Here is a 25,597-nt window from a genome sequence, read left to right on the forward strand (position 1 = left end):
AACTTTTGTTTGATGTTGCTGGGTTGCTGGGTTTTTTTCATCTTTGAGAGAAATTCAAAATTTTAAATTAAAACCTCTCCTTTTCTTTTCTTCTCCCCTGCCTTTTTTCTTTTTCCTCCCCTCTCCTCTTTTACTTCACACCTTTATGCCATCCTTTGGGAACACAGCTTGGATAAAGGCAACTATAACAAGATTAGTTCCAGTGTAACAGTGGAGACAAAAGCCTGACACCAGTTTTAAAAAGCAAAGAAAGCCTGATTTTTAGAGAAATAGAAGAACCCTCCAGCGGAAAGATACACCTTTATTTATTTTTTAAAAGACTTTTATTTATTTATTTGACAGACAGAGATCACAAGTAGGCAGGGAGGCAGGCAGAGAGAGCGCGGAAGCAGCAGAGAGCCCAAAATGCAGGGCTTGATCCCAGAGCCCTGGGATCATGACCTGAGCCGAAATCAGAGGCTGTAACCCACTGAGCCACCCAGGCACCCTACACCTTTCTTTCTATACCTAAAGTTGAATTATTCCGTCCATTCCTCCTTAATACATACATCTATATTACTTCTTCAGGACACAGTCTAAAGTACTATCCAGCTATGATCCTAGAGGCAATGTCATGAGACCACTATTTTTCCAGTCCAGTGTCTCATAATTTATTTATTTATTTTTAAATATTTCATTTTATTTATTTGACACAGAGAGAGAGCGCACACAAGTAGGCAGAGTGGCAGGCAGAGCGAGAGGGAGAAGAAGACTCCCCGCTGAGCAGGGAGCCCAATGTGGGGCTCAATCCCAGGACCCTGGGATCATGACCTCAGCCGAAGGCAGCTGCTTAACCGACTGAGCAACCCAGGCTCCCCTCATAATTTATTTTAAATAATTTATTTATTCCTTTAGTTGAGTCTTAATCTGATCCAGTTGTAATACCTCATGATCCTGTAGCCTTAGACTAAATCATAAATGTAATCCCTATGAACTACCTCTTATGTACCACAATGCAGAACAAATACAACTACTACGAAAACTTCCATTTAGAACATGGAAAGGGGAAGAAATCACAGGGTGTGTACCATTTGCTGCTGGTCAGAGTTGATGAAGTGAAGCTGAGAACCATTGAGTCTCATTGGCATCATTTGTTTAACTTGGCAGTGGTGAGAGTTCTGTTGTCACTAATACAGCTCTCTGATATTGTGTGCTAGAACCGTTCCTATCACTAAGGGAACGCCTAAAAGGCCATTAGAGTAAACAACCTGTTTGGGGAAAGAGGAGGGGCATATTTCATTTGCAATTCATTTGTTAACTGTACAGGGTGGAAAAATGGCCTGAGGCCATCAAAGGAGTTTGGACATTCTGTGCCATTGATTTCAGTGCATCACAGGCCTGTTACATAGTTTGGTTTTTGCTGGTGCTACAAATTCGAATAAAACCACAGTCACCTGTCTTATCAGTTTCATTTTATGTGAACTTCCTAAAAATTAAACACCAAAAACTTTAACAGGTCAGCATAGCTGCTCAGTGGAAGAGCCAAGGCTGGGCTATAACTCACAGATTTTCTGTTCAATAGCAGCAACTTTGGGATCCACACATATGCAACACACTCTGTTTGACAAACTTTATTTCAGGACAGTATGGGTGAAGAAACTGTCTGGGCTGGCAGAGAACTCATCTTTCTCTTCTAGAATAGCACCCTGCTCCCAAACTGAATTCCAGGCCAGTGTAGTTTGCACTGGAAATGTCATCCTGTTTGTCAGGAGGGGAGCCAGGGTGAGGCACTGTGGTGGGGCCCCGTGTATCCAGGTACCCCACATTCTCCATTAATCCCACCCCTTTGTAGTTGACAAGATCTCCCACTTTCTCAGTCAGCATTTCAGTCTTACACAGAGAAGATGAAGCAAGTCAGAGAACTTGATCTCTCTGTCCTTGGGTCTGTCTTGCTTTGGACCTCAGCCTTATTAGTTCCCAATTCCTCTTTTTTTCTACTCACATTCAGGAAAATCTTGATGGCTGCAGGCAAATTTTTTTGTTGTACCTTATTGGAGGTACTCAGGAAAAATCAGCATAATCTGATGTATCACTCTGGGTACAATTCAGAGAGAGAAATTACACAGTAATTTGACCAGAGAAACTTTAATAATATTTTTTCACTCTAATAGGGGATTGGTATAAGAAGTAAAGAGGAACATGAAGAATATAAGCTCGAATCCTAGCTTTAGCAGTACATGTCCTAAAATTAGAACCATAGGGAGATTAGCAAGGCCCCTACACAAGGATGACATGAAAATTCATGAAGAATTCATGCTTCATATTAAAAAAAAATTAAAAGAGAGTTGAAATAGAGTACCCAGAGAAGGGCCCCACCACTCTGGATGGAGATCCAGACCTTGCTGGAAAGGAGGACCCAGCTGTGGTTCACCAGATGGCAGAAATGTCTCTGTGGTATCATGCTGGTAGAACTGGCTAGAAACATATCCCCTAGGATGCAAGGGAAAGCTGTTCACAGAGACATGTCTCATGGAGACATTCTGTTGCAAAACCATCCAGGGGGACTTTGGAGGAAAATGTGGTCTGGCAGATGCAGCTGGGCAGTGCACACCGAATCCGGGGTTGGCTCTGTGCGCCATGGGAAGCAAGCAAACGAGAACTGGGAAACAAAACCCTTTTCCTCCCGCAATTTCTCTCTAGTGCCCTCTGTTGGAAAAGCTGACAACTATTATTATTATTGTGCCAGCTGGCAAAGGCAAAACATTTAAGGGCCCAGATCTATTTTCACACAGCAAGCAAAAAGTGTAAATTTAGAACTTCGAATTAACAGACCAGTAACTGGCAGACTGACCCAGTGACATTTTGCTACTAAGTTTTCTAAAGCTTTAAACTTTATAGCCATATGCCTTAAGCCCAAGAAACTTAAGGATATAGTGTTGGCAATTGCTTTGTTTCTATATACAAAATCTTAAATTTCTCACCTTACAATGCAGGAATCTGTACCTGCCCCAGCCCCCCATGGAACCACAGCTCAGCTAGTTCTGCATTTTCTCTGATGATCTGAAACAATGATCCCACTTCTGGTATTGATGTCTATATCACTTGGGACTCTAAGGTTGTTAATTACAGAATCCAACTTGAACTAGGTAATGGGGGATATACATTTTAAGAATGCAGAAATATTGCACAGAAGCCGTATGAGTCAAGTTTCTTTTTGCACAGGAAGTGATAGAAATCAAAGTATTAAAACTGCTTAAGCAATAAATAGAATTCTCTAGTTCACATAATTCCAGTGATAAAGCCAAGATGATATGTGTTTGAAGCCAGACACTCAAAAGATAGCATCAGGATTTAGTTTTTCACTTCCTCTTGGCTCTGCTTTTCTTGGATTCACTTTAGCCTTAGGCATACTTCCCTCATAGTGGTCCCCCAGTGCTAAATTATTTGAGCTTAAGATATTCAGTGCGGGGGGGAAAAAAAGTAACAACAACACCAGCAACAAGAACAAAAACTGCCTTCTTAAGAGTTCCATCAAAAATCCCATAATGAAGTGATATGAACCCAGATTGGTGACTCATAACAATAAATATCTAAGAGAGCGTACAACCACTGCATATAGGGGGGAAAAGAAGCAAACAAAGCTGTCTGCCTTAAACTTTATCCCAAGTCTGGAGAGAGAGCAGTGGGTGGAAAAAATAGCAACAGGGAGGAGAGTTGTTCAGTCTCTATATTTAAATATTTTATTTTTGAAATCTCAAGAACTTTACCAGTGTGATACTTCTTTCCTAAATTTCACTGACAATTATAATTTTCCAAACTGGGTGGCACAGAATTATATATAGACCATGGTATTTGGTTTATCCACACACCAATTTTGTTTGTTTGCTTGTTGTGGTAAAAAACCATATAAAATTTACCATTTTAGCCATTTTCAAGTGCATAGTTTACTAGTGTTAACCATATGCACCTTGTTATGCAATGGGTCTCTAGAACCTTTTCATCTTTTCAAATTGAAGCTCTAAATCCATTGACCAATAACTCCCCCTCCCTCTTGCCCCTAACAACCACCATTCTATTTTTTTTTCAATTTTTAATTTTTTTAAAAGATTTTATTTATTTATTTGACAGGCAAAGATCACAAGTAGGCAGAGAGGCAGTCAGAGAGAGGAAGAAGCAGGCTCCCTGCTGAGCAGAGAGCCCGATGTGGGGCTCGATCCCAGGACCCTGGGATCATGACCTGAGCTGAAGGCAGACATTTAACCGACGAAGGCACCCAGGTACCCCACCATTCTATTTTCTGTTCCTTAGAGTTTGACTAGATGATTACAATTTTTTATTAGAAAGTTATTATTTCTCTTTTTAAGATAGTTTTCAAACCAGCATGCCTCAAGACTGAGTATTTAAAGAACACGCTTTTGAAATACTGTCAAAAAAAAAAAAGTCAAAAAAACCCAAAACCAAACCAAAACAAAACAAAACAAAAAAAGAAATACTGTCAAAGGACAGTATGGGTTTACTTGTAAGATTTTGACCTTTTTTTTAAAAGTTTTTCTTTTAATTACTCATTTGGAAGAAAGAGTGTGTTTGAGAGTACAAGCAAAGGGGAAGGCTAGAGGGAGAAGGTCAGAGGGAGAGGAAGAAGCAGACTCTCTGCTGAGCAGGGAGCCTGACCTAGGACTTGATCCCAGGACCCTGGGATCATGACCTGAATCAAAGGCAGACACTTAACTGATAGAGCTACCAGGCGCCCCAGATTTTGACCTTTTTGCATACATTATTAAGAATGTATCAAAGGGACAAAAAATCAAATACATTTAGTACATTAAATCTTATATGTTTATGTTTAGAAACATGTTTCTGTATATGTTTATATAGATATATAAACATATATATGTTATATGTTTATATAGATATATAAACACATATATGTATGTATGTGTATATATATATATATATATATATATATATATCTCAAAATATCAAATTCCTCATGATGGGGTTCGTGCCCTTGTAAGAGAATGCTCGTGCTCTGTTTCTGCCACTTGAGAGTACAGCAAGAAGGTGGCCATCTGCAAGCCAGGAAGAGAGCTCTCACTAGAAACCAAACCCTGAGGGAACTTGATGTTGGACCTTCTAGGCTCCAGAACTACAACAAAATACCATTTCTGTTCTTTAAGCCAGTCAGTATAAGGTATTTTACTACAACAGCCCTAACAGCCTAAGACATATGTATTGATTAAATTTATAGTGAGGCTCTTTGGAGATAAAGATAAATGCCATTTCCTGCCAGAATATCAGTCTTGAGAGCATTTGGCCTATACACAAAGAAATATGATGACTGTAGCAGTGAAGGTGAGGTTGAGGGACAGATAAAAAGGATAGTGTCATTGACTCTACCTGGATGGCTCAAAAGAGCCTTTACAGAAAAATCATGAAATTTATTTTACGCTAAGTGGAAAAAGTATACAAAATCACCAAGACATGAAACCATATGATGGCTTGTGGTTAGGAGAACTGGAGCAATAAAATATTTCTTAAGAGCTTAGAAATGGGGGGCCTGGGTGGCTCAGTGGGTTAAAGCCTCTGCCTTTGGCTCGGGTCACGATCTCAGGGTCCTGGGATAGAGCCCCCCATGGGGCTCTCTGCTCAGCAGGGAGCCTGCTTCCCTTCCTCTCTCTCTGCCTGCCTCTCTGCCTACTTGTGATCTCTGTCTGTCAAATAAATAAAATCTTTAAAAAAAAAAAAAAAGCTTTTAAAAGAGTTTAGAAATAATTTAACTCTCTGGGAGTTAAAACTAATCAGAGTTGACAGGGTTTAAATGTGATAATTTAGATATAAATTCTTCACAGGCTGACCTGACAGTAAACTGAATGATATATTAACATATTTAGTAACAGTGTCGATCAAAAGGCCACATTTTTAAAAACGATTGGCCTGGGCACCTGGGTGGCTCAGTGGGTTGAGCTGCTGCCTTCGGCTCAGGTCATGATCTCGGGGTCCTGGGATCGAGTCCCGCATCGGGCTCCCTTCTCAGCAGGGGGCCTGCTTCCCTCTCTCTCTCTCTGCCTGCCTCTCCATCTACTTGTGATTACTCTCTGTCAAATAAATAAATAAAATCTTTAAAAAAATAAAAATAAAAAATAAAAATAAAAAAAAATAAAAACTATTGGCCTGGGGGTGCCCGGCTGACTCACTCAGTAGAGCACGTGACTCTTGGTCTCTGGGCTGTGAGTTCAAACCTCATGTTGGGCATAGAGATTACTTTTTTAAAAAAAAAAACAAAATAAAAAAACAAAACAACAAAAAAGAGGTCTTTAAAAAAAATAATAAAAATAGGGGTGTCTGGGTGGCTCAGTCATTAAAAAGCATCTGCCTTCAGCTCAGGTCATGATCTCAGGGTCCTGGCATCGAGCCCCACATCGGGCTCTGCTCAGCGGGAAGCCTGCTTTTCTCTCTCCCACTCCCCCTGCTTGTGTTCCCTCTCTCGCTGTGTCTCTGTCAAATGAATAAATAAAAAATAATAAAAATAATAAAAAATAAAAATATTGGACTCTTAATTTATGCACATTTTTTGTGTGAATGGCACTGCGATAAATATGATCCTCCATATAGGTTCCATTTTGGAGTAGAAGTGCCAGGAAATATTTCCAGAAGTAGAATTATGATGTCCAGAGGTAAGATACCACTACCAAATTGCTTTGGAATTTGTAAATTATACCACTAAACCACCATAGTGTGCCAGCTCCACCACAGCTTTCTTGTGTGAAGAACTATCAACTGAGAAATTTTGCTGACAGACTGATTCAAAAAAATATGTGAGATATCATACTATGTCAGACATTGTGTTGAGAAAAATAGTATCATTATAGTGTTCAATATCTCTGATAACCAGTCATGTTTGCATGTTTTTTATATATATATGTGCTTAACAATGTTTATTGTTAACTATATATTTGCATTCATTGCATATTTTTTGTTACAGATGCATGTTATCTCCCAGAATTCATGTTAAAGTCCTTACTCCTTTTAATGAAAAGGAAAAAGTGACTCAAAGACAAAATTACTGTTTTATGTTTGAGAAACTGAAACATCTTTCATTTGGTAAAATAATCCTAAATTTTGAGTAAAGTTAAGCCAATCAATGGCAAAATAAATATGAGTTTATGTTTCTAAAAAGGTAGGGTTTTTTTCGGCATTTTGTCTCTTCTGGCTCAAATTCATGACCCCGAGATCATGCTCTACCCACTGAGCCAGTCAGGTGCCCCTCCACACGTATTTGTAATACCCTTTGGCTGTGGACCTCCTGGTCTCTGTCATCTCTTCCTAGCTTTCTGCTCCCATGGTCAGCATTACTATTATATCCCAATATTCAGTTCTCTTCTACCTAAGGAAGATTGCATTTCTCCCAGTGGCTTGAAATTACATCTGGCCGTGACTTGCCTTGGCAAATGAAATGTGAGTGGAAATGACCTGTGTTAACCAACTCTCCAGCCCACTGTGGTAAGGGGTGGTGGGGAAGCACAAGGTAGTATACGAATGCCACGAAATCAAAACAATCTGTGATTCTGAGGCTGGAAAACAGCTGTCTGGAGAATAGCCAGGAAACACAGGAGACTTTGGGTGAGCGCAGGGTTTGGGGCTGTTTGTAATCACAGGATGACCGAAATCTATCTTGACCAATCTCTCACTTTTTCTGGACTCTCATATGGCTGCTTTGCGGCAATGATTAGCCTTAATCAAGATCCATGGGTGGCCTTCTTTGAAACCATGATTAAAAAACCAGATGATTTTCCAGTAAAAAAAAAAAAAAGTAAGGATTTAAGTATTTCTTAACTTCAAGAATCTCAGGCATACATTTCCTTCTGGAAATATTTTGTCTTATCTTCAGTAAAGATAACCTAGGTGATAAAGATAAGTCTTCTTAACCCATTCTGAGTTGCCTATACCTTTTACTTTCAGTAAACAATCATGAGAGGTCAAGTCAATAACATATGTGTTCTGGCCTTTACCTCTTCTTGTGAAAAATCCAAGCTCTTATATATGTTTGAACATATTCTGATCTGGGGTACATATGACAGCTATTGCCACCCAAAACTTCGTATGTGTTTAGTAAGGAGTAGGATTTATAGAGTCCATTTACATCTTACCTTTTAAATTTCAACGAAGCCCCTTGTAAACAGAACTAGTACTAAGTCCATGAGGCTCAGCATTACCTTGGCCTAAATCTGGGTTTCTAAACCTCAGCACTACTGCATTTTGGGCAGGGTTAATTCTTTGCTGTTGAGAGCTGTCCTATGCACTGGAGATGTGGGGCAGGATCTCTGGTCTCTACCCACTTCCCTGCAAATAGTACACCCCAGTTACGACAACCAAAAACGTATCTGGACATTGCGATGTCCTCTGGGACGCAAAATCACCCCTATTCGAGAATACCACCCCTGGCCTAAAATGAAGGTATATGTTTACGATAGATACTGCCAATGATGACAATTTTTTTTTTTAAAGATTTTATTTATTTATTTGAGAGAGAGAGACAGTGAGAGAGAGCATGAGCGAGGAGAAGGTCAGAGAGCGAAGCAGACTCCCCATGGAGCTGGGAGCCTGATGTGGGACTCGATCCCGGGACTCCAGGATCACGCCCTGAGCCGAAGGCAGTCGTCCAACCAACTGAGCCACCCAGGCGTCCCCAATGATGACAATTTTAAAAGCTAAGTTTGTAAACAATTATCAAATCCATACTTAAGAACAGACACAGTGGATGTTTGAATAAAAGCAATGGTCCTGCCATTCTTTATTTCTAACAATACTACATATTTACAGAAGGAAAAGAATTGTACATTTTAAATTCTGATCATTACACAGATTTGTTGTTGCAACTGAATAATAAAAGAACAAATCTCTTAGTGACTTTTAAAAATAACTTCAATGTTCAAAGGTACAAATGATGATATCATAAACTTTCCATAGCTGGAGTAAGCTCACTTCAAAATGAAAGACACCTAGCACCAGGAAAAGAAATGAAGCAACAAAGGATCTCTTAGGAGATCTGATCTGAAGCTCTGTTTATCATAGAGGCACTATCCAATTTTTTCAACCTACATTTTAGAAACTTGAGGAAAAAGCACCTGAAGAAAATCTCTGTAGGTTTTTATTGGGTTAGAAGACTTTAGCTTTTAAAAAGTAACATGTGAATCAGTTTTTCCCTTTATAAGGCCTTGAAAAAAATGCATCTTGAGGTGCTATAAAGAAAATGAGTGAAACTTTTTTGTTAGTAGTCAACAGCTTCAAATACTGGTTTTCATCCCCCTCTCCTTTATTGAGAAATAATTGACACAGATCGGTGTATAAGGTTTAAGGTATACAGTATGATGGTTTGGTCTGTGGTTTTCCCTTTTTAAAACAATGAATTATAAATTATTTTTTATAAAAGGTTAAAGGCACAGTGAAACAATGAATATTTGCACTTTACCATTTTAGAACTCAAAATAATTCAGAAGGCAAAATAATTCAGGTGGCCAGCACCTCATTTGTCCTGTAGGTGGCAAAATTATCCTACGAGGAATCCAGGGAGAGGCTGCAGATTTGCTGTACTGAGGTTAATTAGGGGTAGATGACTTTTTCAAGCTTTACTTAAAAGCCAGGTTTTAAAGTTTTGAAGTTTTTTCAAGTTTTACAGATTTAAGGATGCCTTTTGTGTAGCTCTGAACTAATGAAGACTTATTTTCTGGATAGTCGGTACTCAAGCTCAGAAATACATTGTTTTATTTTTTAGGGATTAGATTTTCAATCTGATTATCTCTGAAAAATTCCTCTCTTTTTGCACTTGTTGTCCAGCGGGTTTTGCTTTATTGAAGAACCCATCCAAATTGCAGGACAAGAGCTTGTAAAACTAAAAATCTGTTTTTACTTGTCTGCAGCTGTGAAAAGCAAGCTTGAAACCAGTATCTAAAAGGCAGGGAATAAGGCTCTCCAGACTTCATCTGGGTTTACCTTTTTCTAAATACTTCACAGTGGATGGCAGAATAGTAATCAAGTCTTTAAAGAAGGAAAGGATAATTTATTATAAAAAATTGGGGGCACCATGACTATATTTATGTGTAAGGAACTGAGTTCATAAATGATGACAATTAAAAAGCTAACTACTGCCAAGTATTTTATCCTCAGTTGTTATCACTAGTCTTCATAGCTTCCTTTGCTTGCTTACACTACAGAGACGTCATTCTGCATCCTGGATGTGTCATTAAAGAGCCAGAAATGAAAAATAGAGCCATCAGATAATCACTAGTAGCAAGCACTGACTATACAGTTATTTGAAGAACTAAGACTAAATGGGGGTTAGAAGGGAAAGAGTATAGTATGTTATACCAGTATGTTCTGGAAATGCTGACATTGTATGACTTCTGAAAACAGAGAATGGGAAAGGCAAATGGAAAATTTTTAATTGTTTCCGTTATCAAACTGGTGGTGGTTGTATTAGCATTGTTATTCTGAGGCTGCCGCATGTAAGGTAAGTAAAGGAAATGAGTAATTGTGGGATATTCTAACTCTATCATGCCCTATATAGATCCTTGAAAACCAGGATTCTCAGTATAGAAAATGGAAATACAGTTGTATTAGAAAGCATTAAGAAAAACTGTGTAGTAATCAATTTGATTTGGAAGTTTCACAGTAAACTCACGTGTTTTATCGTACTAAAAAATAGAGATTTCCTAGCACTCTCCTAGAAACAGTGGCCAATCTAACAGCAATGAGCATTCTCAGAGCCCTGTTTATGGTTTTGAAATACCATTTCTTACTGAAAGTAACCAAGCTTCTTAGAGAAATGGCTCATTCCATGTCTGGGGCAGGAAACACACCAAGTTGAGCCTGGAATATCTTGTCTTCCGGATAGCAAGGAAGGTAATAAAGACAGTTATTGTAGTGTCAAAAATGACTCAGAGGCAACTTGGTGAGGCTCCCAATGGCAAAAGATGGGGACAATTTGAACTTAAATAAGGTAATATTTGAAATGGGTTGAAGCCTATCAAATACGTTTGAAGCCATGAGTTCGTAACACTGAAAAAAAAGTGATCTCTGGAAGGTAATTGGAAACAAGTTTATTATCTTGAAAATCAGTAAATGAGAGGAAAATACAAATATTTAGTTTCCCTTTCTTATACAAACTTGTATAAGAAACTTGACCAGTGGTAAACCAAATAGTGGATGTGGGGAAACATCTCTTTATAAAAATGTTCTAACTAATAAATGAAAGAGAAATGATAGAATTAGAATATCCTCCAACTCACAATAAATCAGTGAGTGGATCTAGGCATTGCGTATCAACTTCAGCTGACATCACAAATAGAAGAGAACCAGACATTGTGTACCCTCTGGCGAAAGAACACACCATAACCTATAGTCTTGCCAAAAAGGACTGAACCTGAGTCTATTCAAACATCTAGATCCATGTGTCAACATCCAGAGGAAAGAGTAACATGCTGAGTAGTCAGCAAAATACAGCAAAAATACAGATTGTGGGAAACTCTATAGGTCATGAGATGAAGTTCTTCAGTAAATTCTAAGGAAAAGAAAGAAGGGAGAACCTATAGGTTAAAAAGATATAAGAGATGTAGCCAATAAAACAATTTTAAATAGATTAAGATTAAAATATAGTGTGCCTTTAAAGATACACACTTGGGTAATAATAAAGAAATGCAAGGAGGTGATTACAATGGATATCACTGTAGTGGTTACGTCTGTGGAATCTGGGAAGATGGTTGATAAATGTGACTGGACACACAGAGGATAACTGAGTCGCCGTCATTGTTCTAAAACAGTGTTTCCTTATAATGATGTAAAAAGCTACATTTTGTTTGGTTTTCAGTATTTGTATTTTGTATTTTTTCTAAAGGAGAAGAAGTAAAAAAAAACAAAGCCCTTAGGGTTTTCCACTAAAAATTATGGATGTGAACACTTCTATAAATATCAGGTTCTTAAGAAACAGCCTACCTTGTAGAAATAGTTCTAAATAATAAGCTACAAATATTTGAAAAATATAATATTAGATTCTTATTGTGCATAGTTATAAAATTCAAAGAAGTATACATTCCTAACACAAAATTTATTTTATTACAGTATTATGTTTTACAATGTGGTTAAGTGGACTTTGTTGACTTCCAAAATTTTCCTTATCTACTCTAATATAAGGCTACTCATATTATCCTATTAGAGATTAGATATGCACTAGAACAGATTTTGTATTTCCTTGAATGTCCACACTTGGTTTTATTCTCCATCTTTTCACATAGAACAAAGATTAGTTATCTTGCTCAACCATGATAGCAGATATTAACATGTAACATTACACACAGTATCATTCAATTTGCAAATAAAGTCCCTTCACCCACATATCCTGCCTTATGTTCTCTTCCATATACTAATGGCTGATGGAGACTACTTTTTGTTAAGTTTCTAAAAAACTCAAGAATGTAAAAACAGATTTGAGCCATCAAAATGAAAGCAGTTTTAAAACACAATATAACAAGAACCATGGACAAACGTATAACTGTGTTGTACGTTTTCACCCATCGAACATTGACAATTCCCCTTCACTTGTTCAAGCAGCATCTTAACAAATGGTGCAAGTGTATAGTCTCCTTCTCTTTCCTTTTAATAAAATTATGTGGTGTTTGAATGATTCACATATTCCAGAAGTGACCGGTCTAAGACCCTTCGGATAAGAGCTTCTTCAATTATATTAAAATCCTACAATAAAGAAAAATAATTAGAAACATATAATCAGAAATGATAGTTTTCTGCAACTGGAGGATAAAGGTCAAGGCAGTGACTCATTCGGTGGGAAAGTGGAGCCCGAATTTAGCGACCAGTCCAAGTTTCCACAAAAACTATCATAAATACCCAGGACTTCTGTTCTGGGGCTAGTGCATTTTCTATTTAATTTTATTGCCTAATAACTAACTCGTTATTGTCATAGTAAAATAGTCTTGATTTGGAATTTAAATTAGTAATTTTAGTCAACATTATAAATTGCAGTTACAGTGCCATGTTCCAAATAAACATGTAATACAGAGTAAAGTCAAGACATTCCTGCAGAATTCACCAATCTCAGCAGTACTACTGAGTATCTATTTCTGAAAAATATGTTGAACACAAAACTCTCTTTCTCCCTGCCTCCCTATGGCCAAAATGACTTTCAAAACTTTAAGTCAGCACATTCTGTAAATAAAACAAAAACTATTAAGAGCCCTATTCTCTGCAATCCATCTCCTCTTCTGCAATAAATCGAACAAATAGAAAAAAATAAAATCTCTTTTGGAAATCCATTCTGAAACATAAAAGCATAAAGGTAGATCAACAAAATCCAAAGGAAAGCCATAAAGCCCAGGAGAACACAAAATCTGGAGTGAATCCTGGCTTTTTCATAGGCAAATATTAACCTTTGAGCTTAAGAGGTTTCATGCTAAGTGAGGACAGTGACACAACACTCACTTCACAGAAGCTGCTGTAAGGAATAAAATAAGACACTATACTTAAGGTGCGCAGTCTAGTACCCAGTAGCTTGGGAAACCAAAAAGTCCAAACAAACAATATGGCTTCCACCTCACTGCCACATCCAAGTGACAACCAGTTTTGAGTGGGCTAAAAGGACTCTCATCAAAGTTGCTTCCTCCTGACCAGTCCTGGATCATACTTTGGAAAATCCTGAGAAGAATGGAGAGAACATGAATAGCTGGGACAGATATGAAATCAACCTGGTTTTTAGAACATCTCATGGAGCGAAGGTAAAGAGGAAGCCCTACGAGGTTGTAAAAAATGAGAACCTATAGACCAGAACAAGCCTCTGCTGAGTCCGTGTGTGCTTCAGGTTCCCAGAAAAGATATTGTTTGAGCATTGGAGCCTGTGTTGTGGCGCCTGCTCGGCTCTTCAAGTGATCCTAGTACCTCCATTTACCCTCTCCCCTTTTCCAGGTGGCCTAATGTCCTTGCCCAAACCGTGCAAATCACTTTACATGCACTGTCACATTTAATTCTCAACAAGAGCTTTGGGGCTGAAGTGCTTTTCCTCTCCTCACTTCACACATGAACAGACAGGTTCCGTGGTTAAGTACCTTGCCCACAGTCACAGAGCGGTGACCGAGACAGAGCTGTTACTCAAACCCAGGTCAGAACCCAAGCTCCTTGTGTTCAATCTGGATACAGGGCGCAGATCAGAAAGCAAGGAGACATTTTCAAGGAACAATCTTCAACAATTATTAAATTCTGTCTTGAAATTGCATAAAAAGACAGCAGTCAAAAATCATGTGAAAATTACATGCAAAGTTAAATTTAGCTCTTAACACTTCATGTATTTAGATAGCGGTGACAACAATAATGCACTACTTCACAACATGGCTATGAGGGATTTTCCTTCCATAATAGGCAAAACCCCTTTGCTGAAAGGGACTCAGGAGATAACACATTACCCTCACATGGAGCAAAGCAGAACAAAGGCTACATTAACTTTTCACTTGTTATTCTCATTCCTGATCATGGGAAATACAGTCATAAGTTAGAACTATTCATACTACATCTAACTTTTCTTCTATCCTAAAAAAACAAAACAAAACAAAAAACCTAAGTTAGAACTATTCATACTACATCTAACTTTTCCTCTATTTAAAAAAAAAAAATCTTGGGTTGGGGGAGGGAGCGTGGGAGGAAAAGGTGTCAAAAGGCACAAACTTCCCCTTGTAAGTTAAATAAATACTGGGGATGTAATGTACTACCTCAGGACTATAGTTAACACTAATGTATGGCATGTTTGAAAGCTGGTAAGAGAGTAAATCCTAAAAATTGTCATCACAAAGAAAAAAAAATTTTGGTATCTTTAGGAGATGATGGATGTTACATTATTGTGGTGATAAGTCATAAGTCATTGTGGTGATAAGACGTAAGTCAAGCCATTATACCGTATACCTTAAACTTACACAGTGCTACATGTCAATTACTTCTCAATAAAACAGAAAGAAAAAACGGTTAATACAATGAGATTGACCATTAGTTGGTAGCTATTGATGGGTAGTTACTGATACATGGAGGTCCGTGGTACCATGTTGTCTGCTTTTGTATATGTTTATGATTTTTCATAATACAATTTTTTCAGTTTAAAAACATTCAGTAGACACGAGTTTTGTGTCTCATGGAATTTAAATTAAAAATGAGGCTTGTATGTCTTACACTGATAATGCCGTATCTGTTTTTAGCCATTCAATGCACAATAATAACAAGATGCAGAACAAACTCTGAGCCATTTCATTACTGATGTGATTTCATCTCATCTCAGCTACGTTGTTTTCAACTTCATTAAAAATTAAAACTATATATAGGGACGGGCCTAGACTAGAAATTAAAATAATTTGAAAGTGAAATCTAGTACCTTATACAATCACTAATTACCCGGATCACAAAGAAGATAATTTTCTCTAAGACAGATGATATCAATAGTCAAGTTTATAAACACTGCATTTTTATAATTTCTTGCTTAATGCTAATACTTAACTTCAGGTCTATACATATTTTTTTCTGCTGTAATTTTATTCACTTGGATTTAAAAAGGTAAGCTTAACGCACAACAAACAGAAATAAAATGTAAAAGTAAAATAATATACTTACTATGAAATCATCATAAAACAAAGTGTGATTGACTTGCAGATGTCTTATTAAACTGCCACTAAAGCTGCCTGGATTCTCATTAGGTAGTAAACGGCAAAGAGGACAGAACTGGAAATAAAGAAAATCAGGAGTTCAAGAAAGAATTTAAAATAATCAGTGTCGGAATTAAAAAATTAAATAATCATTCAACAAAATGAAGTTTAACTTTATGAACCTACTGGCCATTTCTCAGCACAATATTTTAAAACTGCGTAAATATTAACAATATTAACCAAATAAAATTGCATTTATTTCTTCCTATGCATTTCCTGTACTTAACAGTATAGCTATTTATTTCATATTCATCAATCTATTATTTAAACAATATTCCAGTTAGTAGATGTACCGTAACTTAATTAGTTGCCTCCCCTTTAAAATACTTAATGGCTTTAAAAAATAATCTTTTTAATTTTCAAGTATTTATAAACTCAGGAGAAATTACAAAAATAATGCAAGATTTCCCATGACTCCATCATCCAGCTTCCTCAGTGCTAATACTTTGTAAGTGCAGTACTTGACTGAAACCAGGAAATTAGCAATTAACTAGACTACAAACCTTAGTTAGATCTCACCAGTTTTTGCATGAACTCCATTTTTTTGGGTGTATGTGACGAAAGACTCTGGGCACCTGGGTGGCTCAGTCGATTAACGATCTGCCATTGACTCAGGTCATGATATCTGGGTCCTAGGATCAAGTCCCATGTTGGGCTCCTTCCTTGGTGGGGAATCTGCTTCTCCCTCTCCCTCTGCCCCTACCTCACATGCACCTGTGCTCTCTCTCACTAATAAATAAAATCTTTAAAAAATATACTACTTTATTACCTTTTTTTTTTTTTTTTACTGCTTTATTACATTTTAACCTAGGGTTTTTAAAATTCTATTTCTTCACATTTTTCTTTTTTAGAATATGAGATGCAGCATCATTACTGACAGCCAGGTGTATGTTAGGTATTAAATTAAGAGGTATTCTCATCTGATCCTCACAACAATCTAGTGAATTAATTATTATCCTATTTCTTTCATGAGCCCAATCTCAGAAAGAAAAAAAAAATTAGCTTAAATATATACCACTCTATATCCGAACTGGGATCTAGGCCTCCTAATAGACAATTCAACATTCTTTTCATATTATAATAGAGCTTAATTTATCTGTCTGGATGGTAACATCTCTCTTTAAATTTAAAAGAGGCTTTCTTGTAATTCTTATTGTTTTATAGGGGTCTCAGTTTTGGTATGCTCAGTTATCTAAACATAGTTCAACTTCCCAATCTTGCTTTACTCCATTAATCTTTGTCTTATTTTGAATAGAATCACATCATTTAAGTTACTCCTGCTTTATAGTCACTTACAATTTTCTAAAGCTCTAGCTATCTTGGTTACTTGCCAACACTGGCTATCTCCAAGATAGCACTTAATCTACCCTGAGATTCCCAGGTGGTAATGAGAACACAGCTGAGACCAAGAAATATTTTAACAAAAAAGCAACATCAATTTTTTTGTGATGTGACGGAAGGGACACTAGTATAGAAATTTGTTCACTCAGTACCCTTTAGGGTGCCCTCTACTATATGCTGCGCACCTGGAATATGGAAACCAGTGAAGACACAGTTGTGTTGTATGACCTGTGAAGTCAGAATGCCTTCGAATCCGAGCATCAGCTCTTACCAGCTGTGTGACTGACTTCAGCACATGAACTTCCCTCTTGGGTCAAGTGGAGATACCACCACCTAACTTGTAGAGTCGTTAGGATGTTTAGAGAGAATGTCCTCTATGTGCCAGGTACATACTAGGCATTTAATAAACACCATGTGTTTACTACTGTTTGATCCTTGTTTCTGAAGAGCTGGAGCTCCATGCGGGAAGAAAGTTCATGTGTCCTGTTCACTCCTGCATTCCTAGGACCGGGAAAATAGTTTCCAATTTCATCTCTGCCTCTCACTGACTTGGCCTCGGCAAGTCCTTAATCTTAACCTGCAACAGGAGACTTAGCTCTGCTCTGCAGAGCTGTTTGTATATTTAAAAGATGCCATTTAACATTATGAAGCTCAGTGATTCTATTAGCTCAGTCCTTGGCACAAATCATAAATGGTTGCTATTGTTATCATGTAAGCAGATACTTTTAATACTACATAGCAAGTGCTATACCCAAGATGTTACACCATATATTCAAATGTTATACTCAAAAAGGCAGTTCAAGACCTAAAAAAGGAATCATGAATTTTGCCCAGGAAATCAGGAAAGGCGTCAGCCAAGCTGCTGGTAACTGAAACGAGTCTTGCAGAATGAGCCAGCAATGCCAGAGTGAGAAGCGTCACAGGCAGAGAAACTAAAGTGGGAAAAGGACAGGCCTGCTTAGGGAATGGGAAAAGCTCTGGGAAGCTGAAGGCAGGGCAGGTTGGGGGAAGTGCTAGGGGACAAGTTTGGAAGGATAAGTTGGGACCAGTTCTTCAACAGATATTTGAGCACCTATTAGGGTTTCCAGAGGACCCATGACAAGAGTCAGAGGAACAGGGACACCTGGGTGGCTCAGTTGGTTGGACAACTGCCTTTGGCTCAGGTCATGATCCTGGAGTCCCGGGATCGAGTCCCGCATCGGGCTCCCAGCTCCACGGAGAGTCTGCTTTCACTCTGACCTTCTCCTCACTCATGTTCTCTCTTACTGTCTCTCTCTCAAATAAATAAAATAAAATCTTAAAAAAAAAAAAAAAAAGAGTCAGAGGAACAGAGATGCTAAGCCCCAATCCAACTATTAAGGAGATTCCAGATCTCAAGAAAGAGAAAGATACAGAAAACCTGGAACTTTAAGCCGAGTAGTTTTTGTTTTCAGTCTGATGTTGACAGGAGGTAGTGGAGACTTTGATCTTCTGCTGCACGTGGTATTTAGTTGTGTAACTCAAGAGATTTCTTCCAGAAGGACACTGGAAAACAACAGGTGACTATCTGTACTACTCTAAGGATTTATTTTGTGTCCTAAATCGAGGGATCTGACCTGAGGGAGGAGTAAGAAATGGTAAGAGACTGACTAATCATCGCCAAGTACCTAAGTGTTCACATACATTCTCCCTAACATTGCCAATTTGCTACCATCAGCTCATCCTTTCTCATGTGCCTCCACTCAATGCTCCCAAGGCCATAATACACATATTAGGAATCAATCAGTGCACAGTGTATATTCAAAGGATGCTGACCTCACCTCAGTATGGACTTTTATCTGGTGGTGAACTCCACAGGTGAGAACAGCCACCATACCAGAAGTTACCACCAACTTCAATCATTCAGAACATTTATTACAAGGAAAACCCAGTTCTATCTATGGTTTAGATTAACCTTCACAGCAACTCTAATGGCTAGTGCCATTTAGGGAAGAAATTCAAAATTCCTAAATCCAAAAAAAGAGAAAGAGACATGCGCTAAAATAATTACATGCAAATATATAACCAAAATTATGGTACCAGATTGCACATCTAATTTAGCAAGAGTCTGAAAGCAAATTTAATAAAGATTTTTCTTCCTTCCAAAACATTTATGCACATACACTCCCACAGCCTCGTCGACTCACAGATATTCTAAATACCCACAGAAATAAACCACTGTGCGGCAGGTGGCTCAGGCACTAGTCACCATAGTTTATGTTCCAAACAAATAAAAGTCCTGTCCCTTCCCTTAAGAAATGAATCTTGGGAGCAAGGCAGAAAATAAGAGACTATTGGAACACTTGAATCTGGGTGAATGGAATTGTGTTTTTCTTCAGTATTTTCTTTTTCATTATCACTATAGCCACCCATGTGCTAGGTTCTCCACCAAGAGGTGGGCAGGCAGTGTTGAACAAGGAAGTTGAGTTCCATGACTTCATGTACCTGATAGCTTATAAGGAGAGACAGACGTGAAATGAGCACATGATTACAAACTGTGATAAATGAGAAAAAAAGAGGGGAGGAAAGCAAGAGCTGAAAGTAACTTGAACATCATGGAGGGCTTCCCTGAGAAGAAAGATTTCAGCAGAGTTCTAAAGGATGAATAGGAGCCAACCACTGAAAGAAAGAACACTCTACGGAGAGAACAGCCAGAAACAGTGGCTCTTGCTGAAACAGCTTCTCTCTCTAAAACACAATACCAAATTTCCCTCAAAAGTGGTCTCTCAATTTAATCTGAAGCATGCTGCTTATGTCACTGGTCTCCTGTGAGTTTAATATTCCACAGACACAAATTTTCAAAAAATAAAACATGGCAGGGGTGCCTGGGTGGCTCAGTCGGTTAATGAGTTTCGGCTCAGGTCATGAGCTCGGGATCCTGGGATGAAGCACCGAGTAGCCTCAGAGCTCAGGGAGGGAGCGGTCTGCTTCTCCCTCTCCTCCCTCTCCCTCTGCCTCCCCCTCTATACCGCCCCCACTCCCATGAATGTTCTCTCACTCTCTAATAAACATATTCTTTAAAAAAATAAAACATGACAGAAATAATTACTATGTGACAGAAAGGAGCTGTCGGTTCTTAAAACTGCCATTTAAGAAAAGTCAAAATTCCTTCATGTTCTTAACCTATTACCCCAGTTGTGAGCAGCTCAGAAAAGATTAGTTGCTCAGGGTTTGATCTCAGAATTACCTAATTTTATCTAGAAGGCAAAATCACTTGCTCAAATCTCCAACTGTCAGGAAACTTCTTACACTAGATTAATTCAGATGAGGTCACTGATCTTATCTGCAAGCAATCCCAACAACCTCAGAGCAGTAATTCCTGGCTAACTTCCGCACCAATCCAGAATCAACCTTGGATCTAGGACTTCTCCTGGGGTGTTTTTGCCAACATGTCCCCGCTGGGCATCCCTAGGCATGGGGACCCCAAATATGCCACAGTATCTACTTCCAGCCTTTTCATAATCAAAGCACATATCCTGAATTCTAGTGGTTCCAGATCCTTCAGAGTGACACGTGGCTCAAGTTTCTACTCAAGGATGAAACATTAGCAGGAAAACTGAAGGTTTTCTGTTCTAGAGACCACCTCTAGACAGCCCTCATGTATTACAGAACCACAGATTTTGTGAACAATCTGCTCCTGCCTCAAGGCCATGACAGTATCCTGGTCTTTTGAAATTCACCATGTCACTCCCCTACCCTTCCAGCTTGGGTTCCCCAGCTGCACGAGTACACGGCTTTTCCTCAAAATCTCCACTAGTCTTGGTTTTATGTAGTTGCTAAAGTGGTAGTAGCCCACCATTAACTCCTGACTCATTCACTGCTACCCTGTGAAAAGGGCATCATTATCATCCCCCCCATTCTACAAATGATGAAACAGAGGCAAAGACACTGGGATTGGTACCAACGTTTATCCCCTCCAAAGACTAGGTTTTTGACTATTAATTCTATGGGCAAACTGATTCCACCATTCTTGGTTTATTTCTTCCCTCAGATCCACTTTCTTCAGTGTCCTCTATCACCTCTAAATCAAGGAAGACCTAGCTTTCATGGGCCACCTTAAATCTGATGGTCAAACTGAGCAGCACGGGAACTGGGATTCCTGCTGGAACAGGAGCACAGTACCAATGGCCAGCCCAGTACCTGACCTACCCCAGAGTTGCCATGAAGCCCAAGACCACAGTCCCAAGCAGCTGGTGTTCTTCCAGCCAGAGCAGCACCTGGGTCCTAGTGGTTAGGACTCAGGTTTTCTGGCTAATACCTTCTTAGGGTTGCTAGGAGACAAAGGAGCACTTAGAACTCAGTTAAGTGGTCACTATTATTATGCCATTCTAACGCTTTCTTCTAACTTCCTCCCCAGGGACCTGTCATAAAACAGCTCTGTAACCCAGTTCCTCCCACAGAGCAACTACAGCAGTAGAAGCCCATGATAATCTCTCCTGCTCTCCCAACTCACATCAAGCCGTTCCAAGAACCGAAACCCCTAAAACATTAGGATTAGTAACAAATTCTTTTGACTGTACCATGTGGTTTTTCTTGGGAACTTTCTAGTAGAGCACAGGGGTTCACCATGCTTAGGGGCTAGACTACTGTGTTCAGACTGGCTCAGCTATTTTCCAGCTGTGTGAACTTGTAAGACTTAATTAACTTCTCTGAGCCTCAATTTATCATTTGTAAAATGGAAGCAATCACACCTATCTTCTAGGACTGTGAGAACTATCCTTGTTGGTAAATTATCTATCTATCTAGTATAGTAACTATGTTTCACTCTCATCACTTTCCAAGAGGATTTTATAGAAAAAGAAAATCCTTAATACTCAAATTAAAAAAAAAACCTCATATCTATACTAACGAAACACATACACATATGTCTTTGTATACAGACATATACACATACATACATATATATAAATATATACGTGTACATATTTATAACATAAAACATTTTCTATCTCCTAAGGCTTTTTTTTTTTTTTAATTTTGTTTATTTATTTGACAGAGAGAAATCACAAGTAGATGGAGAGGCAGGCAGAGAGAGGGAAGCAGGCTCCCTGCTGAGCAGAGAGCCTGATGCGGGACTCGATCCCAGGACCCTGAGATCATGACCTGAGCCGAAGGCAGCGGCTTAACCCACTGAGCCACCCAGGCGCCCCTATCTCCTAAGGCTTTAATTTTAAAATTAATATACCCAGTATCAGCCAGGTTAAGATGAAAGTGGTTTACTCCTAAACTACAGACACAAATATAAATTGACACAACCTTTTTGGAATGCATTTAGAAGTGTATTTCAAAAGCTATTAAAAAGTTTGCAGTTTCTTGGTCCAGAAGATAAATCTAGGGAATTTCCTCTTGGGGGAAAAAAATCCAATAGAAGGAAAAGTTCAAATGTACAAAATGAATTAAAATCCTAAAATTGGTAACAAGTGTACAAAAAATAGTAATGGTTAAGTAAATGAGGATGTACCCAGAACCACCCTGCCTTCCTTCACAACTATACAAAAATGAAAATTATCAAAGCCACACTGCAAAGTAGAACTAAAATGCCAGGCTGAAAAGAAAAAAAAAGGAAGCATCACAATGAACTAGGAAATGATGAGCCGTATGTATGGGTAAATACTCAGACTATGAAATAAAACAATAAACTGAGTAAGGTGAGTAACTTTCTACTTTTCATTTCTAATAAACTGTCATGATATCCCTATTTGTATTATTATGATTTTTCAAAGATTTTGTTTATTTTTTTGACAGAGATTACAGGTAGGCAGAGAGGCAGGCAGAGAGAGAAGGAGAATATATATACGTGTACATATTTATAACATAAATATGCTGAGCAGAGAGCCCGATGTGGGGCTCGATCCCAGGACCCTGGGATCATGACCTGAGCCAAAGGCAGAGGCTTTAACCCACTGAGCTACCCAGGCGCCCCCATATTTGTATTATTAAAAAATATTTTTTACTTAGGATGTGACCAAGGTTAGTATATTTAAGTTGGATCTAAGCTATGTATTTTGGATCTTCTTAGTTGATTATGCCCATAATTATGTGTAAGAGAGAATGTCTAAGTTCATAAACGAAAGAATGATTGCACATTAGTAATTCTTGCCACTTTCAATTCAACACCTTCGCAAATCATTAACAGTCTCGGAATTATCACAACCTTGACATAAACTATCCTTTAGAACTATGAGTAGAAGCCTACTCAATGATTTCTAGTATATATTACACGTAGACATTACAGAAATGTCTAGTAATGGAATTCCTTACCACAGACCTCCTTTCTGATCTGTGATGAGTAATACAGTGATCCAGCAAGCTCTCTTCTTCCAACTCCCTCTGACAAAATGGACACACACACCTGGAAATCGCACAGAATACAAAACTTACTAACATTGTTGGCATTTAACTAAAGGTAAAAATTAGAATGCATGCAGATCTAGTTCCCAGCCCTCGTTCTTTCTGATTTGACATTACTTTATCATTCTGATAATGGGCAGGTGCCCACATTTTTTCTCGTGAGAAAAGTAAGTATCCTCATAGGGACAGGACAGAGAAACAGTTAAATAAACTGAACATGAAGCACTTCATTCTCTTCGGAAGAGAAGCGCAGACTGAGCTCCCACTGACTGAGAAACTCAGGGATCATATCACCCAGCTGTCCCTGGGTTACTTTTTCTGTTTCTTTTTTCCCCTCCCTTTCCTAATTCGGTTCACACAACTGGGTGTTACTTGTTCTCCAGCTTCACCAAGCATCTGTAACTAAGGAGTAGTTACACATACAGGAGTAACTAAGGAGTATTTGTCCCTTACACTGTGCTGTCCACTACAAAAGCCTGTAGCCATATATGTCTACTGGTACTTGAAATGTGGCTACTGAAATTGAGTTATGCTGGAAGTACAGAATGCACTATGAGTTTCAGAGGCTTAATATTAAAAAAGGAGTAAAATATCTCAATAATGTTGATATCAATTACATGTTCAAATGATTATATTTAAGCTATCCAGTTAAATAAAAATACTAGAAATTAATTTCACTGTTTATTTTTACTTTTTTAGTGTGGCTATGGGAAAATATGAAATTACCTATCTGTTCTATTGGACAGTGCTGCCTTAACTCTTAGGGACAATATGGAGGCTTGGAATTTTTTGCTCAATTTCCATCATAGACACAACCTCTTGTTCCCTGACACTTGTACTCCAGATAAGCTGCCTGTGTTAAGAATTTTTAAAATTTCAATTATGTACTAATAACTTCTTTTATAAAGCAAAGATTTCTACCTTTGATGCAAATATTAATTTATCTTCTAAGACTGATTAAACAAAACCCTTCCTCATTTTCTGTTATTTTAATTCTTTATTATCAATTCTAATTAGCAGAAAAATTAGGATTTAAATGAGCTCACATATATTTTTAAATCTTCATGAAGCCTATCAACCTTACAATCAAACCCACACCTTTTCGTAGCCCATTTATTATCCTTCCTTCTTACTGGTCCTTGCAGCCAATCTAACAGAATTCATACTCTGCTTTGAGCTAAAATCCTCATTTAAATTTTTAACATCACGGTATAAAACTAACCCTACAATAAAGAATACATGTGCAGGGACGCCTGGGTGGCGCAGTTGGTTGGACGACTGCCTTCGGCTCAGGGCGTGATCCTGGAGTCCCGGGATCGAGTCCCACATCGGGCTCCCAGCTCCATGGGGAGTCTGCTTCGCTCTCTGACCTTCTCCTCGCTCATGCTCTCTCTCACTGTCTCTCTCTCTCAAATAAATAAATAAAATCTTTAAAAAAAAAAAAAAAAAAAAAAAAAGAATACATGTGCAAAGCAGTATCTAGTAAAACAAAAGGAATTATGGCAATCTTTTAGACTTTCCGGCTATGAAATTTACCCTTTGAGTGTATTTTCTTAAATAATGAAGACTAACATTTTCCTTCAGGAGAGAGAAAAAGAAAATCACACTCCTACTGAAATACCACTATTTGTAACTGAGCTTATAAGGAGATTTAATGGTTTTCAAGCCATTAGCCTATGTAGGGAAACACAAATCACTTCCTTATTTTGTTGGGAGACAGACTCCAAACTTTGCAATTATAGGACAGGTCACGGCCTAGCAGGATAGTAATGGCCCAGATTCATTTCTCTCTCTCTTTTTTTTTTTTTAAGGAAAAACAAATAATGATCAATATTCTCCACTGCCCCTACTAGCCACCTCCATCCTTCCTCCAGCCCCATAAAGATTACCCACCAAAAAGTACCAGATTCAGGATGCCTGGCCCAGGCCTGTTCTTCCTTGCTAGACTATATACTGAGATGTCACTTCCCACCTTCTAAAGCCAAACCAGCAATATCAGAGGAGAGGGGCGGTGGCAGTGGAAGGGTGAAAAAGAAAAGGCTCTGAACCAGGACCGACTTAAAGCCATTAGTCAGAAAGCAGAGCCTTGAGGAACTTGGACAGTTCCACATTCTATTTTTGGATCTTCCTTAATGCAAACTTGTCTGAGGAAGTTCTCCCAATCT

The 25,597-nt window shown here is 38.3% G+C and overlaps 1 protein-coding gene and 1 non-coding gene across 2 annotated transcripts in view; one reads left to right on the top strand and one right to left on the bottom strand.

Annotated features, from left to right (window-relative positions):
- The first annotated feature begins 2,197 nt into the window (after positions 1-2,197).
- LOC122903846 lies at positions 2,198-2,301 on the top strand. The gene has a single exon (XR_006384058.1). It is a non-coding gene; the product is annotated as a U6 spliceosomal RNA (small nuclear RNA).
- A 6,439-nt stretch (positions 2,302-8,740) lies between these two features.
- RNF125 (ring finger protein 125) overlaps positions 8,741-25,597 on the bottom strand; it is a 37,444-nt gene continuing 20,587 nt past the window's right edge. Inside the window, exons 4-6 of the mRNA XM_044243214.1 lie at positions 23,343-23,433; positions 15,631-15,738; positions 8,741-12,723 (exon numbers count right to left, since the gene is read on the bottom strand). Coding sequence (XP_044099149.1) covers positions 12,637-12,723; positions 15,631-15,738; positions 23,343-23,433 — 286 coding nt within the window. The 3' untranslated portion in view covers positions 8,741-12,636. The remainder of the gene's footprint in view (positions 12,724-15,630; positions 15,739-23,342; positions 23,434-25,597) is intronic.

Source organism: Neovison vison, chromosome 3, assembly GCF_020171115.1.
Source record: "Neovison vison isolate M4711 chromosome 3, ASM_NN_V1, whole genome shotgun sequence".
NCBI lineage: Eukaryota > Metazoa > Chordata > Mammalia > Carnivora > Mustelidae > Neogale > Neogale vison.